Here is a 19,530-nt window from a genome sequence, read left to right on the forward strand (position 1 = left end):
CATGTTTATTGCAACGAAGTGTTTTCAATTCGGATTAATGGCTAATATTATAGCTTAATGTGGATAAGTTGTCTAATATGTTAAAAGGAATCTAGGTGATTTCGAATTGAATTTGGAAGTTTGTAATTAATTTTTTAAGGTATTAATTCTATGGAGTGTGAATCCGGAATATTCACACCATAATTATAGAATCATCTAGCGACTTTTTGATTAAGTTTTAACCTTGCTAGATTGCTTAAAACCTCTTTGTTTTGAAATGTCAAAATTTGTCTTTAAATTCATTCCAAATACAATAAACTTGTGTCGTATAATATTTTATTTTAAAAACGGATTTCAATAAAATAGTTTTTCACCTTCTAACGAATTTTAAGTATTTATATATACAAATTAGCTGTCACAACGCATAGTTGCTGTATATACAAAACAATTTGAAATCATTTAAGTATTCGTCTCTTTTTGTCACATGGTTAATGAATTCACAAAGAAAGAGACAATACAAAGGACCCCTACATAATAGCCTGTCAGGTACGCGATGCGGCAGACCAAGACCAAGAAGAAGACAGCGGAGGAGTGTCAAATCATCCCTTATCCAAAAATGCTTATAAAGCTTGGGGTCTCCCGCCGGAGAAAGTCCGCATGATATAGATACCGGCAAACATCTTGAACAAATGTCCTTGCCTGCGCAGAAGCGATTTTTAGGTATCACTGTGAGGGGGGGGTGGCGGGGGACGTTTGTGTCCCGCGCTGTGTACGATGCGCAAACTTTCCCCCACTCCCTTGTTTAATGTTGAAAATGTTTGCCGGTATCTATATTTATACGCGAGTCGGAGCCCGCTGGTAGGATCCGCCTTACCTCAGGTGCTATTCATAAGACATATTTGGCAATTATATGGCCGAAGTAGTACTAGGAGTGCAATTAAACCAATTTATATTTTAAAAATGATTAGGTAGGAAGGAGGGTAACACAGTAGTATATATTCCGACATCTAAATCTGTATCATTCACTCAAATTGTACGTATCTTGAACAAAACGAAACAGCTATAATTTAAGCAGTATCAGAACGATTCTACAGATTATTTTTTATAAAATAGGGGGCAAACGGGCAGGAGGCTCACCTGATGTTAAGTGATACCGCAGGCCATGGACACTCAATGCCCGAGGGCTCGCGAGTGCGTTGCCGGCCTTATAAGAAGGGAATCAAGATATTTTTTTTATTTAATTTGACTGGTATTTATACGTAATAGGAGACAAATGTGTAGGAGGCTCACCTGATGTTAAGTGATACCGCAGGCCATGGACACTCAATGCCAGAGGGCTCGCGAGTGCGTTGCCGGCCTTATAAGAAGGGAATCAAGATATTTTTTTTATTTAATTTGACTGGTATTTATATGTAATAGGAGACAAATGTGTAGGAGGCTCACCTGATGTTAAGCGATACCGCCGCCCATGGAAACTCAATGCCAGAGGGCTCGCGAGTGCGTTGCCGGCCTTATAAGAAGGGAATAAAGATATTTTTTTATTTAATTTGACTGGTATTTATATGTAATAGGAGACAAATGTGTAGGAGGCTCACCTGGTGTTAAGTGATACCGCCGCCCATGGACACTCTCAATGCCAGAGGGCTCGCGAGTGCGTTGCCGGCCTTATAAGAAGGGAATAAAGATATTTTTTTATTTAATTTGACTGGTATTTATATGTAATAGGAGACAAATGTGTAGGAGGCTCACCTGGTGTTAAGCGATACCGCCGCCCATGGACACTCTCAATGCCAGAGGGCTCGCGAGTGCGTTGCCGGCCTTATAAGAAGGGAATAAAGATATTTTTTTATTTAATTTGATTGGTATTTATATGTAATAGGAGACAAATGTGTAGGAGGCTCACCTGATGTTAAGCGATACCGCCGCCCATGGAAACTCGCATTGGCGGCATTTCAAGAACTGATACGCTCTTTTGCCAATAAACAGTTATAGTCTTAGAAAATAAAACTCTATAAAACTTTGTGCTATAGATTTATTCTCAAAATCCAATCGTGTTATCAGGTCTTCAGCAATATTACTCCAGAGTTTTAGTCAATCCATCATTCCAGTTCCGATAAATTTCTCCAACTTGTATATTAAATTTATAAATAGCACTATAGATGTGATCGCAATTAGGCCAATTGTTAGTTTCATAGGCCTAAAAATATTAAATTGTTTTAAAGTAATTTCTAGCCAAGGTGTGAAAATCAATGTTCCTCCCCAAACAAAATTTCTCAACGACAGTAACAATATTGAGCTTCAACAAAAAATTATCATAAACAAAATAGCTTTCAAGTACTTGATTAAAAAATTATAATAACTAATCAGTGGCGCTACAACCTTTTTAGGTCCAGACCTCAGATTTCTGTATGTGTTTCATTATCATTTGTAATAGGCAGTTGATTAGTCTACTGTGCCTGACACACGACGTCATGGATCTAAGGCAAGGCGGTTTCCTCACGATATTTTCCTTTACCATTCCAGCAAATAGAAATAAAGTCAATTGGTGCACAGCGGATCGAACCTACGACCTCAGGGGTAAAAATTACACGCTGAAGCCACTAGACCACAGTCTTTGAATGTGGTATTCAATGTCAAAAACACATTTAAGAAATAAAATTACCCACCCATCCGCATTGTGGAAGTAAATAGCGCTCCACAGAGTATAATATATAAGTTGCATATAACAATATATGAGGTAATATATAGCCAACGCCGTAGTCGTCACAGACAACTGCAATAGTTGCACCAATTCCCTTAACACTCGCACAGTTTTGCATGTATCCTGCAGAATATGTAATTTATTTATTTATTGTTTTATTTACAGCACATGCATGGCCAAATAATAACATAAAACTAAAATTAAATACAACTAAGCTATTTACAAAATTGCCAGTAAACCTCCTGCTATCATCTTATCTTTTCTAAGTACATTTTTAAATTAAAGTGGATTAACCCCATAAGCAGCGAGAGTAACCGAGGAATGGGAGCTTGTTGATGCTGTACAGTGCGAGCCGAACGCTCAGCAAAAAGGTTTTGCTTCCGGCAGCGGTAATAATTGTCCGGAACAAGCAAGTATGCGCTTTTCGTCTCGTTTTTAATTACGCTTAAACCAAATTTGATTATAGCTTAAGCTAATGTAACTAAAGACGGTATGGTATTGTATATGGGTACATCGTAACCATGGAAACAAACACGCCACTATAATCCACGTTTTATAAGATGTTGTTCATAAAAAATAATTGGTTCTGTTCTGCGAATTATCTTAGTCAAAAAACAATAGTTACTATAATTTAATATATTTTTGTATATTCAATACTTGAGGGCCACGCTATAATAATTATCAATATAAGCCTACATAACATAAAGTATATTAACATAATTTGTAAATCGTAATTCACAAAATAATTGACGACAAGTACGTAATGAAAATATTTAAAAAAAATGAAGATCTTTAGTTTTATATACCTTAAAATTATTTAAAAAGTTTAAACTTAAAGTATGACGCTACATGAGCTTTTCATACTATATGTCAAATGACATTGACAACGTAACAATCATATCTACTATATGTACACCATATAAAATCAAGTTTGCTTGGTTGAACGCACTAATCCCAGAAACTGAATCGAATTGAAAAATTCTTGCATAGACCATTCATCCAAAACTATGACTCTAACACTGCTTTATGTTTAAATAGCTAAATGGTTGAAACATTTCTCAATTAAAATTAACTTTTACTTCGAAACTCAGAGATAACAATCTCGAGAACATTATAATTAGCAAAAAACAAATATTGCGCTCTGATAGCCTTGTCAATGTTACATTATTATACAGTAAAAACAATTACAGTATACAGGCAACTAATGTACTTATTTATAATAAACTAGCTTAAGTAGCCGTTCAATTAACAGCCTAGCGTCTTCACTAAACAGCGCCGTTTAACTAGCGTCCTGAAAGATTCAGCTTGTTGATCAAACAGCTAGCCAAATGAGTTGGATCGATGACGTTTGAACAGAATGCTGTTGACTGTTACTTTCTGCCTAGGCAAACCACAACGTTGATGGTGTTTAATATCCAAAGTTTAATTAAAAACAATAAGTACAATGGAAGAGTACACTGACAATTATAATGTGAACGTAACTGTGACTGACTCTAGCAAGTTATTTTTTTTTTCTTCATATTTTTAATGTCAGATATATCGTCATACAGGGTGTCCCAAAAGTCGACGTCAAATTAAAAAAAAAATAAGTCATGTATTTTTGAAGTTATGGATATTTTTTTGTTATTCCAGAAAATGCACACCATGTGACAGTTCTTTCATTCCTGTTGCTACAAATATTTACTTTTTGCCAAATTTTTTTCTCTTACGCCATGCCGAATAGTGTTTTATGTAACCTATGATCCTAAACTCTGTGCTGATCACTCCAACTTTTAGGAAATTGTCATTTTATACCATACCAAGTTTTCAAAATTAATTTTCGCACTAATTCAACTGATCGTCCTGAAAAAAAAATGTATCACTCCAGTTTGGCAAGTAGCTTTAAAAGTTAGCGCATTTAATAAGGATTCTAAAGTGGTATAACACTGAGTCCATTATTTCTTAGATCGGCCATAAGAATTTTTTTTTGTTAAACAAAGTCTGTTTTTAACAATCTCTTTGAAATTACAACAAATGATTCTAGCGCACCCAAAACGTTATATCAGTTATATCAGATATAAAGTTACCCTGTGATAGACATTTTATCGTACGAATGACCAAAGCATTAGCTAGCCAGTTTATTAAATGTTGTGACAAACGCTACGGCTGAATATTTTCCAGGCCGCTGGTTAAAGGCTGTTTAATTAAAAAGCTACTCTGATAATTTAACGGCTAATTAAGCTAGTTGGCTGCGACACATACATTTAAAAAAGTTCCCGTACTCGACAAGAGTATCTGTAATGTATAATATCAGCCTTCTGTTTAAGATTTTGTCGTCATCGAGTTGTGATGTCTACCATAAAGCAAAATCCATTGGTGACAGCTGGGATTCAAACGCGTAACGTCAAGTTTGAGGCGAGATCTTTTATTTTACGGTTTACATTACATGAGTTATCCTTTAAAAACTCACGTTATGTAAGCTTTAGTTGTAAAATTTTATGTCCAAATACCGATCCTATCGTTATTCACGATATTAAGATAAACCTTTTAAAATATGTTTAAGTTCACGTTTCGAGGATCGTAGTTTCGATGCTAAAGATAAGTCTACTACGTATACTTCTGTGTTTAACGTTAAATTCTTAGGACATTGGAAAAGGATTGTCTATCATTGTTTACATATAATAACGATTTGAACCGACCCGATTCCCAAAACGAATAAAGCAAGCACTAACAACGAAAAGGCTTAAACTGTTTGCGCTAAATTAAATACTATAAAAATATATACAACACTGGTAAACGTCACTTCCTACGTCGCCCTATAATACAGAAGATCGCTATTATAAAACGGGAGTTAGGGGTGAAAAATAATGTATGTATTCTTAAATGCCATTTATGAATAATCCTTCAATACCGTCCAAAAGAATTTGAGTTGGGCCATCCTTATGACACGGTTATAAAACATTATGACCTATTCTTAGACCTATAGTACAAACAACAAATTTCAAGAAAATCGTACAAGCAGTTAAGGAGTTGGCTACAAACACCGACGCGATATTTTTGACAATTTTTTTTTATTAACAAAAAAAAATCAATAGCGCTACAACCTTTTTAGGTCTGGGTCTCAGATTTCTGTATCTGTTTCATGATTATTTGTAAATCGAATAGGCATATAGGTGATCAGCCTGTGCTGACCTGTGCCTGACACACGCCGTCGACTTTTAGGGTCTAAGGCAAGCCGGTTTCCTCACAATTTTTTCCTTCACCGTTCAAGCGAATGTTAGATGCGCACATAAAAAGTAAGTCCATTAGTGCAGAGCCGGGCATCGAAACTACGACCTCAGGGTTGATAGTCGCACACCGAAGCCACTAGGCCACCACTGCTTAACAGGACAATAATAAAAATTACGTACTTTACAACGTAAGATCATCAAAACAAGTCAATTACATCTGAACAATGTATTGAGAAGAAAAAGAAATGAAAAAACATGGAGGAGGCTTTTGACCTAAAAGGGGCCAAACAAATACTAGACCATTAATTAAAACTTACTTAATTTTCATATCAAGAGTTGTAAATATATATAAAGATGTAATAAATATATAGCTATGACTAATAGGTATAAGGGAAAATGTCTAGCAAGAAAAAAAACAAAAAAAATATACGGGATTCAAAGGCTGCCTTATCGCTAACAAGCGATCTCTTCCAGACAACCATAATAAGGGAAAACAAACTAAAAATATGAAAATATGTCTACATTATAATTTTGTGATTCCATTTGTCACGTGAATCAGGCAGTCGCCCTAAAACCGCCACGTAATACAGTGCTAATAATAAAGACAGTGAATGCTAATTTCGGTTTTAATATGTGTACCTCTAACACTAAATAACCTTAATCTAAAATAATACAAAAACGTAATAAAATAAACGATTGAATAACTTGTTATATCCAGGCTCTATATACAAATATAATTATATATTTTAAGTAAAATTCCATTGTGTATATTCAATAATTACCTTTCTTAATTTTGTATCGCTTTCCAAAGATTTCAATCTCGGTCGAGGTGATTCCTCAAATTGGCTAAACGGCGGATGATGAACTTGGCTACAGTACGCCGATATGCACGTGTGTTTTAGCTAAAAAATATTGGGCATGGGATGTCCACATCAAAACATCTTATGTAAATGTTATTTAAATTTCACCATGTTTTACGAACGAGTCAATAGAAAATTCGTAACTGGACAGCCAACAAATAATTTCAGTGTTCAAAGACGCATTTTAGTTTAGAACCATCAATAAAATCTAACGTCTAAAAGCCGGAAACGCACTTGGGAGCCCTCTGGCAATGTTAGTGTCTATGGGCGGTGGTATCACTGGACATTAGGTGAGCCTCCTACCCGTGTTACGTTTAAAAAAACTTAAACAAAAGTTTTTTTTTTTTTTAGGTTTGACTATACGATTTTGAATATGTACAGTTGCCTTAACTTTTAGGAATATAAATCATAAGATAATTAGAAACGAATAAATTACTGGCATAAACGATGCATCTTCCTCGGGTGTGGGTGGTGGTGCCGAAGGGAAAATCTCCAGTATCTTTTTTAACTTCTCACTGGTTTTGAGACAGCCGCATCTCCGACGCCAGTTGTCATCGCGGCTGCTACCAGCGACTTCGGCAGTGTATTTTTCACTTTCCATCTAGGATCGTACACTGGGAAACGCTGAACCAGATATCATAAGTTCTACATACAAAATCTATTGTAATTGATGATTAAAAATTTCATAGATTTTTGAAAGTTTAGGCCTAACAATACGCGCGGATAATCCCGAAACAACTACAGTTTACCCGGGAATATAACTATAGAAGTACGTTCGTTTATAAAGGCAATTTTATTAGCTATCTATTTGATTAAAAATAGTACAAAAAACTTCCTTATTAATATGTAAGTACTTACTTGAACCTAGCGTGTTTCAAGCTACAGAAATTTAACTATAAATATTTATAATTATGCACATTGATTTTTATTATGACATTATTATTTAATGCAGTAAAGGTAAAAAAGAGACATATGAAACACTTAGAAGGTTTCAAAATTGCCAATTTACAGCTACCTGTCAAAGTAATAATTCTTTTTGAACGACTACAAAAAGCTGAAGGAGGTTTTATATATTTATTACCTTTTTGTTCTCCAACACATTTAGTTCAACCTTCTTGCAACTCATGATAAGAGTGTCATAGACAAAACTTGTACAGCCATAAAACTTATACGTATAAAGAATTGTTTTAACCCTATTATAATTTCCATACATTTTTGTTTACGTGTATCTGTTATTCTGCGTCCCTAGGCGATTGATGCGATAATGACAAATATTTTTAGTGAGTAATCCATGCTCGTAAAAAAATTCACAAAATTTTGATTGTTTAATTGTACAAAGTTTACAATCATGAAATAGCCAATTGAAAATTTTGGAACATGTAAAATTCTAATTGAATGATTCTATGTATAATGTTTGGTTTAATGTCACAAAACTTTGATTATATTTGCGGAGCTTGCGAGCTTTGTTTCTCATCGTATTCATATTTCCCCGAACAATATAGAAGGCCTACGTTATGTATAATAAAAAATCTGGACCACACACAACACATTATACAACAATATTATGTGAGTTTTGCACTGCACTATCTCACGGTCAGAGTACTAAACGTTAACATAAAAGAAATTTTGGTACCGCTATGTTACCGTATGAATAACTCTGAGGTCGCACTGTGGACAAAACACGCGATCCTTAGGCAAGTAGTCGTATTTTAGAAGTTGTAAGTTGAATCCTCTGATTCACTTTTTTCAACCGTTTCATTGATTTTCAGACAAATGTCCAACTGTCCTAGTGTGGAGCTTTAGAGCTCGCGGACATGCTGTTTTGTTTTGTTTTACTCGGGATTTCCACCCTAGTTAGGAGAATCTGTTTTACAGATATTCGCATTGGACATCCTCTGCCTTATACAGGGTCATATGGCATTATGTTAAGTGAAGTTCTCAGCACAGGACACATTAAATATATCACATAAATAAAGGAATATATAATGGCGTAATGTCACACCAACATAGTCGACATTTGACATTCGAACCGCACCGTTCTATAAATTGTATATAATGTATATTAAGTTCTCACATTAATATTTATTGTATATTAACTATCATATCTGAGTAGTTCCCAAGGATTTCGAATATTCGTTAATAACCTTATTTGGTTTTGTAAAATCTGTCGCGGGTAAAAATCTCAGTGCGGCTGCCATCATAGATAAGGACGCACGCTGTATTTAATCACCAACAAATTAGCGACACTGTTGCGGTATGTTCAGCTATTCAAAGCGTCTTAACTTAGTGAGCAATTACGTTGATGGGATCAATTCATTTAGGTTTGTGAGTTTCCATTGCTCTCAATGAGCTGACTAAACTGTGCCATGAAAGGAATTAGTAAATCACAAAACTTTTAGATATTTGGAAAATAGGTTTCTTTGTCAGACAGTTTGATAAAGCGTATATCTATAAACTTATTTTACTTTTGTAGCGCTATGCAGTGGTTGAATGCAGACAGGATTGGCGGGATTTAGAGGAGGCCTTTGGCAAAACAGATCTCGAAAGAATGATATGATAGAAATATGTGTTTAAAGTGTTTAATTTCTTTATGGATACCCTTTTGTTTGCACGTGTTATAAGTCACTGTACTAGCCACGACGTAAAGGATAAAACTGACTTAATGCCTGAATAGCTATTGAGCTTTCGAACGGGCGAGTTTTTGCATTTTTCTCAATATCTGATGAATAACATATCATTCAATATTGTCCTTAATAAAGACAAACTAATACCTTGGCGACTTACAGGACGCCTTTGATTCAATTCAAAGTAATTGAACGAAATTCTCCATTAATTTTTTTTATTGACAAAAGTTTTTCAACGCTCAACATATCGATACATTGGTAAAAGAAGCTATATACAATTTTTAATGTGACATGCACTAAGTGATAATACAAATCCGAGATTTGTATTATCACTTATTAAAATTATGCTAATAGAACATACGCACAATGTTAATACTCGGAACAAACGCAGGCTGCAATTTCCCCGTACTAGACTACCTAAAGTTAGTAATTCTTTTTGGGAAAAGGGATACTCTTCTTTAATAAAATCCCAGAGGCTCTTTTAACTCTGAATTTTAATAAATTTATTAAGTGTAAAGAAAGGCAAACTATAAAGTTAAAAATTATCTAGTTGATAAAAGGGCCTGGGACTAGTGCTAGATAGGCTACTTCTAATAAATTTATTTTACAATAAGTATTGTTTGCAATTTGCTATGATGCTTTGTTATTTTAATAGAACACCGAGAGTTTTTTACGCCGGCATTTTCTCTCGGCCTACACTCTCTGTCTTCTTTGCCGATGTGTAGAGATGTTTGTGATACAAATTTAATGACGTGGAATAACTGATACATATCTCATCATGATCTTATATCATAAGAAACATTTTTTAAATTTTTAATATACATACAAAACAATTAAAATTACAAAAACTAAACGAAAATTTTAAGGTTTGGGGGGAGCAAATACTGATATCAAGACTCATTTATCAGAATACTAAATCTGGACATCGGTGGACTTTGACCAATACGTGTTCTTCAGAATGGATTGCTTGATTGTTACTCAAAAAACAACATTGCACAAAAACCATACACAGCCGGCTCAATTTAATATTATGAATTTAAACGACCTCTTCCTTTATAAAATAATTGTATCAGTCATGCTTTAAAGCTCATGGTAACCTCACTGGGCCACCTGTCACGAATCGCGGGTTCGTTCACTCGAAGAAAACAACTAAAGTGCTATTACGAAGCCATTACCGAGAAGGGAATTCAACAACCGTGCAATATTTGCGAGGAATTGAAAGTATTCCAGGCAAAACATTCGATTGACTTTCTCTAGCTTCCTGGAAATTGCAGGACGTTTGTAGAAAATGTGTTAGAATTTGTTATGCCGCCTTAATCGTGCGAATCGTTGGACAATACATTTGCAAAGATTGGAAATGGGAAAATATTATATAAGACGTTAGGATTTAAGTGTGTTGATTTCGAATTGTATCTCAAGTATTTTATATATTTTAGTTTAAGCAAATGTTAAAAATCATTGTACACTTTTAGCCAATAAATTGTAATACGTCAGTTTAGTAATAAATGTGCTCTTTTCATACACTCATAAATTGTAATATAACATTCTCGTTTACGATAACGTACAAAAGATCGACATCGATTTATAGATAACAGATGGGTCACTTAGTTTAAAGAAACCTATAAATATGTTACAGTTTTTTTGTTAGTCCATCGCAACCCCAATATTTTAAACGATTAAAGTCAGTTGACAAATTGTTTCATTTATTTTAACATCCGCCACCGAACTTAACTGACGGAAGTGCTTTTAAGTTAAAGCGACTTCTGCACGTCTTACGAGTCTCGTGAACTTGATTGTCGGTCACTATGTTTTGACTTTGACAGTTATATTTTGTAAATAAGAATGGCCTCCGTTACTTAAAAATGTAAAAATTGTAATCGCTACAATTGTTTGAGTTTATTCGATATACCAAGATACGTCTCTATATATATAATTTACACTTATGTATATATTGGTTGCCTTAACTATGTCTTGTTATATGGTAATTAAAACAAGTCAAAATAGTAGACCTAGTTAGATTTAACAATAAATCAATTAACACTAACCTACAATCATAACAACTTTTGCATTAAAAACCGAAATCTTAGCCCTAACTTGTCGGGAGGCGCAGCAGGATTTTACCATTATTATACCAAACCGTTTATTTGATAATTTTCATTAAATTGATGTATAAAGGTGAAACAAACAACTTAAATAAGGCTTCAGAAATAAACCCTAAATAAATAAAACAGGATATTTCCACAAAAACAATTTCATAATTCCAATTTGTGTTTTACAAAGCAAATAATTATAGTAAAAATCATATTATATTAGACAACTGTTTTGTTAATTAAAGTATTCAAGGTTGAAATAGACAATGCTACGCTAAAGGCCGCAGCACAATGGTCGTAATTTTGATTGAAGATAACTCCGGTATTTGATTTTATGTATCCGACGTAGTAATGATTCACCATGACTGATTTTTTTAAATATATTTTAAAGCAGTGCTCCAATATCAAATTTAAATTTGAATTATTTGTAGCTACTACTCTCGAAGGCTGTAAAATCAACATTTTAAAGTTAATTCTGTTTTTTATAGAACAAGAGGCAAATGGGCTGGAGGCTCACCTGATATTAAGTGATAGCGGCGCCCATGGACACTCTTAATGCCAGAGGGATCGGAATGAGTGGCCGGCCTTTTAAGAATTGGTACACTCTTTTCTTGAAGGACCCTAAGTCGAATTGGTTCGGAAATACTTCAGTGGGATATTACATTGTGGTGGTACGCGGTAAAAACTAAAAAAAACGCTCAGCTGTGAAACGATTAACCCAAAACAATTACGTTTCTCCTTCGAAACTGACCTCCCCGTGGCACACAATTAAACAAACAAAATAAAAGAAAATTTCCTTTGGTCAGATTTTAGTCAAGCATTCTGATAAACCGTCTAGGTCTGGATGTCCATAGTTGCTCCCCTCACATTTTAAAATCGATTTTGTTTAGTATTCTTTAAATTTTTTTTTAGTAATTGTATTGTTTAATATTTGTATTATCTGTTTGCCTAAAAGTGCTTGTCACATTAAAAATTGTATTCTGTGGTTCTTTTACAAATGTATCAGTGTGCCGAGCGTTGGCAAGCTTTTATCAATACAAAAAAGGTCCTAAGGTAACATATGACATCAATTGGGGAAGAAAAAAAAACGCATATCACCATTTAGGTATTTAATAAATAAGTTTACAATTTATGCCGCTGAAGCTATATTAGGGACCAGCCTTAGCCTTTGTGTTTCAGCAAGCAGACCTAATTTTACAATAAAATTAAAAACAATTTCATTGAAGAGCGCTATATTAATAACTTGTGAAGTTATACTTCTTTCGGCGCGTAAGGTAAAAACGATGAGAGTAAATTATTAAGATGCGCGTGCGTGTGTCACAAAAAAACCCTGAAGTTCGCATTGTCAACATTTTTAAATAAATGTCCTTCAATTATGTAAAAATAATTATTTTGTAATATTAAAATAAACTTTATTTAACTAGATAATGCGTGAATAAAACTTTCAATGTCTTAAATACCTTTTTTTCTATTGTTAGTGTCTTTTTCTCTACAAACGTAGAATAAGCCGAAAAATAAAAAACAAAAAAAATGATCTTTATTTTGTTACGCCAAAGAAGTATAACTTCTAACGCGTGTATTTATGTACACACGTTTTTCTTATGAAACAAAAACATATTTTTATTAGTCTTTTTTTTAGGAACAAATATTATATATAGAATTGTATAATTTACGGAAATGCCAGAACGCAAATTCCACGATGCGGTCATCTTTTGTTTGGTTATAGTTCAAACATGACTATATAGAAACAAATATGTATAGATTATATGAAAATAATATATATGGACCTGGATCCAGGTCGTTACCCCAAACGAATCTACAAAATACACATGTTAATTTGTGCACTATCTCGCCCCGTCAACAAGGCCCGTAAATTCCGTTTAAAAAAATTAATTTATCATCACAAAAATACTAATTTTAACACTCTACAAGTCAAAAAATATAACGCTCTTCAGAATCTAACAATTTTCATTACCAAAATATAATTAACCGTAAGAAACAATGTAAAAATAATTCAAATTTCATATCAAACTTTTGTGCTATATACCAATAAGTCAAAAATGACTATATAAAAAATACATATATTAAAAAATCAAAATAAATTTAGCCCCTAAACAATTTCGTTCACAAAATACATAACCGAGGCTTAATTGTGCTGTACACACGCAGTGGCATCCAATTTCCATTCCTTTACTTGCTCGATTAGATGAAATTAAAATAAAAACAATACCGAAAAAGCTCCAACTTCGAGACGAATAATTTCGATTTTAAATGTTTCAATTATCTCTGATAGTTGATAATTATTTACAACCAAAGCCTCCTATTTATATAACATAATGGCCAAGCTTATAAGAACTTATGTTCCATAGTGAAATAATCTTGAACACTGTCATTGTTTGAGAAAATATATTCGTCAAATCTGATACTATTTCATAGATTTTAAACTTAATTTGAAACATTTTGTAAACATTTTATATTCGTTCAAAGAATGTGTTGATTAAATTGTAAACCATAACGATTAGCTACAATTTGTACTTAAACATTCATAGTGCATAAATCGGAAAAAAATATATAAACAAAAACTAATATTAAGAGTATAGACTGACCTATATTTTACAATTGAACACAAAATATTTCGATTTCATTGAGCAAATAAAAAAATGCAAACGATAACTTCCCTATTAACCTAACTACGCTAACTAAAAAATATAATTTCATACACATATTAGAAACACACACTGCATATAGTAAATATCTGTTTAGCTGCCTGATAAGAAAGCTGAAGCAATATACCAATAGTTTCGACGGAATCGATGTGGACTTAGAATATGAAAATAGTTATCGCGTGAATAAATTAAGCCGCAATTCATCTTCAAAAATATTAATCTCTTTAACATTCAGCATAATTCGCTAGTAAAAACTCCTTAAGGAAAACTTTTTACAGAAAGTACGACTGGCTATCAAAATTAAAAAGATGATTCAATTTTATCTATAATTTTGACAACAAATCATAGAGAAATAAAAAACAATAAAATAATATAATTGCGCGAATCCCATTGACCGTAATTGCTGTAAACCCATTGCAATACAGAGTTGCGTAAATCAAATGTTAATCAAGTAAAACGTTTTAGTTATATCAGTCTTCGATAGATGGCGCTTTAATAAGAAAAAGTTTTTGTTTTTAAACGTTGACATTGACATTGTTGACATTGTTCACGTGTTATTTTAGTGAAATTAATATTTTTGAAGACATTATATTTGGTGTGCTCTATATTTGTACATAGTGTAACTAGCATTATCACAACTATAGATACTTTTATAAGGTGATTTTGATATCTTGATAACTTCAGAAGCGGTTTATATTTGTTCCAATATAAAAATTGTTACAATCGAGTCTTTTTTAAGCGTACACTTAGTAAGCCCGTGGCTTCCTGCTATATACATTTTGGTAGATTAACAAATCTACAAAACGTGAGCAAAATAAATACAATTTCGTAAAACAAAACCGACACTAATGGACCGACTTAAACTTTCAATTAAAATTTAATTAAGTCGGTAAACATGAATTCATTTTATCTAATTATAGACAATACCACAGATGAAGCATTAATCACAAAGCTATTAATTACTTATTAGTAACAGACTAGCGCAAGCGTCAATAAAAAATCTAATAAACTATGACCAAGACCTACCCTACTTTTTTAAAAAAATATTTAAAATTAAAGCGTCCGTCTGTATATAGCATTATAATTTAACTAAGCACACAAAGTACCCAATACCTAGTCAGAACTTTACGCACCCACGTTGTATTTTATAATTCAAATTTTCCAGTACTAAACCAATCAGCGTTATATGGCTATGGAATTCATAATAAATCGGAATGTTTTGAATTATTTAAAACCATTTTAAGTTATTGGAATTCAAGGGGCACAGCGAACAAGTCCTACACAACACACAACTATAAAAGCGGTAAAAAGCGTGCGTAAATGAACACGATTCCGCGTGCTGGAATGTTATCTATGGAATTATACATCAGTCTCAGTTTTGCTACTTGTGCGTCGGCTTCTACCGGGCTCGTTCGGGTTCCAATAGGGTCCGCTTAGCAGAAATTTCTTCACGTTGTACTCCATACGCGCCAAATCCTCCGGCGACACATCCTTGTCGGCCCCCTTGAGCGCCTCCCGCAACTCTTTGTTCGCATCGAACTCGCTGCTCGATGGACTTTTAGCGTTGTTGATCTCCGTGACCGTGGCTTCTCCGCTCTCGACCGGGAATAGAGTCTCTTTGCCGACATTGTTCACTAGCTTCGCGTTTGCCGTATGTTTCGCTGCCTTGTCTTGGCTCGCGTGCGTCGCTATGTTGTGGATCCAACTGTTCCGAGCGTCTCTGTACGACTTGGAGTATTTGCTGACCGGGTGAGGCATGTTGAGAGCCAGCTCGTTCAAGGTTTCGGTTAGTCTGTGGATTTTGCTGTTACTCCTTAACGCCCGACTTGCAAAGCAATCATCTTCCAAAGGATCGTTCAGGTTCTGTTGTTCCAGGTTCTTTTCGACCCATTCGGCGACGCGCAACAACTGTTGTTTTTGAAGTATCGCAGCGCTATCGTCGCTGGACATCGAACTAGTGCTCTGTTCGTTTGTAAAAATTTTGGTAGTTTCGTTAACTTTGAGATGTGTTTGGGTCAAATTTGGATAGACATTGACGATGTTCGGCGTCACCTTTACCGCTTCGGCCTTTTTCTCTACGGTGGGTAACAGCCCTTGAGGCGGCAGGTCCTTTGAGATCTTGGTGTTTTCAAGAGAATGAAGTTGCGACATATCGATTTTCTTCATTGGCTTGTTGTATTGAGCGGTCATTTTGTTCTGTTCGTAGCGGTCAAAGTTAAATATTTTCACGTCGTGATTATCAGTTGGTGTTGCATCCTTCTTATTACTATCCTCGACTTCATTTATCACTTCTCTTTGGGAATTGGCGTTTTCTACGCTAAAATCACTCAACAGGTTATCGACTTCACAAGAATTTTGTTGGCTGGCAATACTTTGTTCATTGTTGTTGACATGTTCGATATTTGGAGTAAAGTTATGCGTCTTCAACGGCTGCAATGGCGACGAGGATACGACATTTAATAAGATCGGATTGATTGAATTACTCTTGTTACTGGAATTGGAGTCTTTCATATTATTATCGACATGAACATCTATAAGTGTCGTCTCAACAACGACCCTGTCATTTTTATTAATTTTTACGTCATCATCGGTTCTATCTAGGTCTATGAAATTGTCCATCCCATCGTGAAGATCTTTAAATATTGAATTTTCATTTTTGCTCTGCCTCCTATATAAAACGGGGGGTACGTCCGGCTCGGCGTTGTCTAACAAAATATTTTTTGATCCGGCTTGCATCCTTAAGTGGCAAAATCGAGGCCCTGGCCCCACTTGGTTAGCGGATTTATGAGTGCTAACTGTCGATTTAGCTATCGAAGATGTCCGGCTTCCGTTACCCATAGAACTTTGAGAGTTCTTCCTGAAATTTCCAGTTTCTATAAATGGACTCGAATGTTTTGTTTTAATATCTTTAGCGTTTGGAATGTCTTTGAGTAATAGATCCTCAGTGGCACTTTGAATGCTGTCCTTATTGCTGGAAATAGAGGTCTTTGTGCGGTCACACAATTTATGATGAACTGTTGGTTCAACATTAACTGTGTCTTTTCTCATGTCTTCCATTTTAGGAGTACACTCTCTGTTTATAACTTCTATCTTTGGTTTTTCCTGAACCACTACTTCAGGAACAATCGTTTTCATAACTTCAATAGATGGCACATTAATTTCATTCTGTTCTACAATTTGTGGCACAATGAACATTGGTGTGGGGCTGTGATTGTTTAGTTTTTCATTGATAACTCTAACACCGTGGGGAGAAATGCTTCTGACACTCAGGCCAGATTGAAGAGATTTGATTTCAGCGTTACAATTGAGGCATAGAGAATTTTTCATTTCGCCACTCAGATGGGTTTGAGTGGAAATACTATAGAAGCTTTCATTATAGCAAAATGGTTTGCTCTGCGACTTTGAGCAAGAGCATGTGTCACAGTGCTTTGTAACAGTATCTTGAATACTATCCTCAAGAATTTTAGTCATAAGTGAAGCTGATATATTGAATTCATATTCACTAGCATCAAATGTATCAATTTCATTCCCCGTCTTTGATGCCGCAGAACTGGCAGTCTTTGGTGTTTTAGACATAACATATTGAGAAACTCGAGCTTGTGTATCTACAGGTAGCTGGAAAATTCATTAATGATATAAATTGTTCGCAATAAATTAAGTTATGTATATGTATAAGTATATGTATTGTATTACTTACATTATCCAGTTTTTGTGAAACAAAATTGTCTGGCTTGCACTGAAGCAATTGGATTGCCAAGTTCATATCATTCTTGTATCTTTCCTGAAAAAATATACAATGAATTAGTGCTTAATTTTTTTTTTCTTTTTTTTTTTCAAAGATTAGGAAACAAAAGCTGATTAAGTAAGTGCTAAATTGACTTCCATAACTCAAAAATGTATTAGATTCTCTGTTTATGAACTTTATTTTTTTTAATCTGATCCATAAACCTCACTTAATAATGTTTATTTTAATTCTATACAGAGAAGAAGAAAAAAAGGACTAAATTTTGGTAAAAAGTATTTAGTTTGTGAATATGTAAACATACATTTTCCTTCTGAAGCATGCTATAATTATGCTTTGATTCTGCCAGTCTGACAGACAGAGTGGCTATGTCCTTTGTCAACTGACTTTTCTCACTCTTCATCTTATCTACCAATTGAAGCAACTTGTCTTCTAATACTTGATTTAGTTTTTGAACTCTCTTGTGGGAATCATACAATCTGTAACGTACAAATATTTTTGTTTTTGTATATTTTGCTTAACATCAAAATATCATTTTTTTAAACTGACAAACCTCTCATATTTTTCCCTCCAAGTATTAACTTGGTCTTCTAGGTCAGTTGCCCTTGCATTACAATTAAAGTACTCAGTCTCGAGAGCTACAAAATGAGCATCCTTTTCAGCCAAGTGTTGCCTCAAATGCTCGACTTCTTTATGCAACTCCTCAACACCTTGGCAATCCTAGTAATTTGTGTGCGATATCAAAAAAAAAAATCAAACAAGCAAGTGATGTGGTGAATGATTAATTTTTCTATTATGGGTTTTGCAAAAGAAAAAAGAAAAGCATTGTGCATTGTTACATATGATATTAGTCAAGATTATAATGTTGTGAGTAAGATAAAAGTGATAGCAGTATAGTATATGTTCCGTTCTAAGAGGTACAAATCTAAGAAGTTAAATAAATCGTTAATTTTACTGATGGATTATGGTAACATGCTAGAATGATATATTTCTTTGTATAAATATGAGAATTAAGCTATTACCATAGAAAACCTCACCTAAAAGTATTTATTCTATAATAAAAATTAATGTAGATCGACGATTTACCTTACAAGAGTTATTGCTTTCATCCATCACTACGTATATTAAATTCACATTTCACATAATTATCGTTCGATTTGTGCGTTAACATCTACGCCACGTCACACGCAAAAGTGATTTTAAATAGCTATTTTATCAATAAGCCACTGATGAGGAAATAAAAAGAACAAAAGTGAATAAAGTGGACGAATATTTACTTCTAAGACAAAACCATCGGTACTACCTATGGCCTACGGGCATCTTTGGCACTTTAAATTAAAGAAAAGTTGGAATAATTGAAAAAACAGAAATACGGAAATGTAGAATTTCAGAAGAATATGTTTTAAAATTGAAATACAGGTACACGAATTGGAATTTGTAACAAAACTACAAAATCGTATACTGCTATTGAGTATTGACTGGTCATAAACTACCCAGTCAACTGTCAATTTTCTGCACTCGTTTACGGTAGATAACGCAAACTTCTATGTGATATTATCAATACTCTTTACTCGGTATGCGGTCAGCGCAGTATTTTTGTTTAAATTGTATGAAAGTTTAATTGACAAAAGGTCATACACATCTCATGCTAATAAAATA

At 34.0% G+C, this 19,530-nt stretch overlaps 2 protein-coding genes across 3 annotated transcripts; both read right to left on the bottom strand.

The window, feature by feature from the left end:
* Positions 1-1,994: 1,994 nt before the first annotated feature.
* Positions 1,995-7,752, bottom strand: LOC123715360. Of its 2 annotated transcripts, none has more exons than XM_045670337.1 (5): positions 7,608-7,752; positions 7,186-7,363; positions 6,672-6,791; positions 2,646-2,803; positions 1,995-2,176 (listed from the first exon to the last, which is right to left on the bottom strand). In XM_045670337.1, the coding sequence occupies exons 2-5, from the start codon at positions 7,348-7,350 to the stop codon at positions 2,071-2,073; spliced, it is 549 nt and encodes a 182-aa protein (XP_045526293.1). In that variant the 5' UTR covers positions 7,351-7,363; positions 7,608-7,752; the 3' UTR covers positions 1,995-2,070. The 2 variants fall into 2 exon arrangements, with proteins under 2 accessions (XP_045526293.1, XP_045526294.1); XM_045670338.1 differs by having other exon boundaries at positions 7,186-7,373; positions 7,608-7,750.
* A 6,315-nt stretch (positions 7,753-14,067) lies between these two features.
* LOC123715062 lies at positions 14,068-19,337 on the bottom strand. The gene is made up of 5 exons (XM_045669879.1): positions 18,958-19,337; positions 18,425-18,591; positions 18,176-18,350; positions 17,827-17,910; positions 14,068-17,744 (listed from the first exon to the last, which is right to left on the bottom strand). Exons 1-5 carry the CDS (start codon positions 18,982-18,984, stop codon positions 15,489-15,491), a joined length of 2,709 nt encoding a protein of 902 aa, XP_045525835.1. The 5' UTR covers positions 18,985-19,337; the 3' UTR covers positions 14,068-15,488.
* Between the last annotated feature and the right edge of the window lie 193 nt (positions 19,338-19,530).

The sequence above is a fragment of the Pieris brassicae genome, chromosome 10 (assembly GCF_905147105.1).
Source record: "Pieris brassicae chromosome 10, ilPieBrab1.1, whole genome shotgun sequence".
NCBI lineage: Eukaryota > Metazoa > Arthropoda > Insecta > Lepidoptera > Pieridae > Pieris > Pieris brassicae.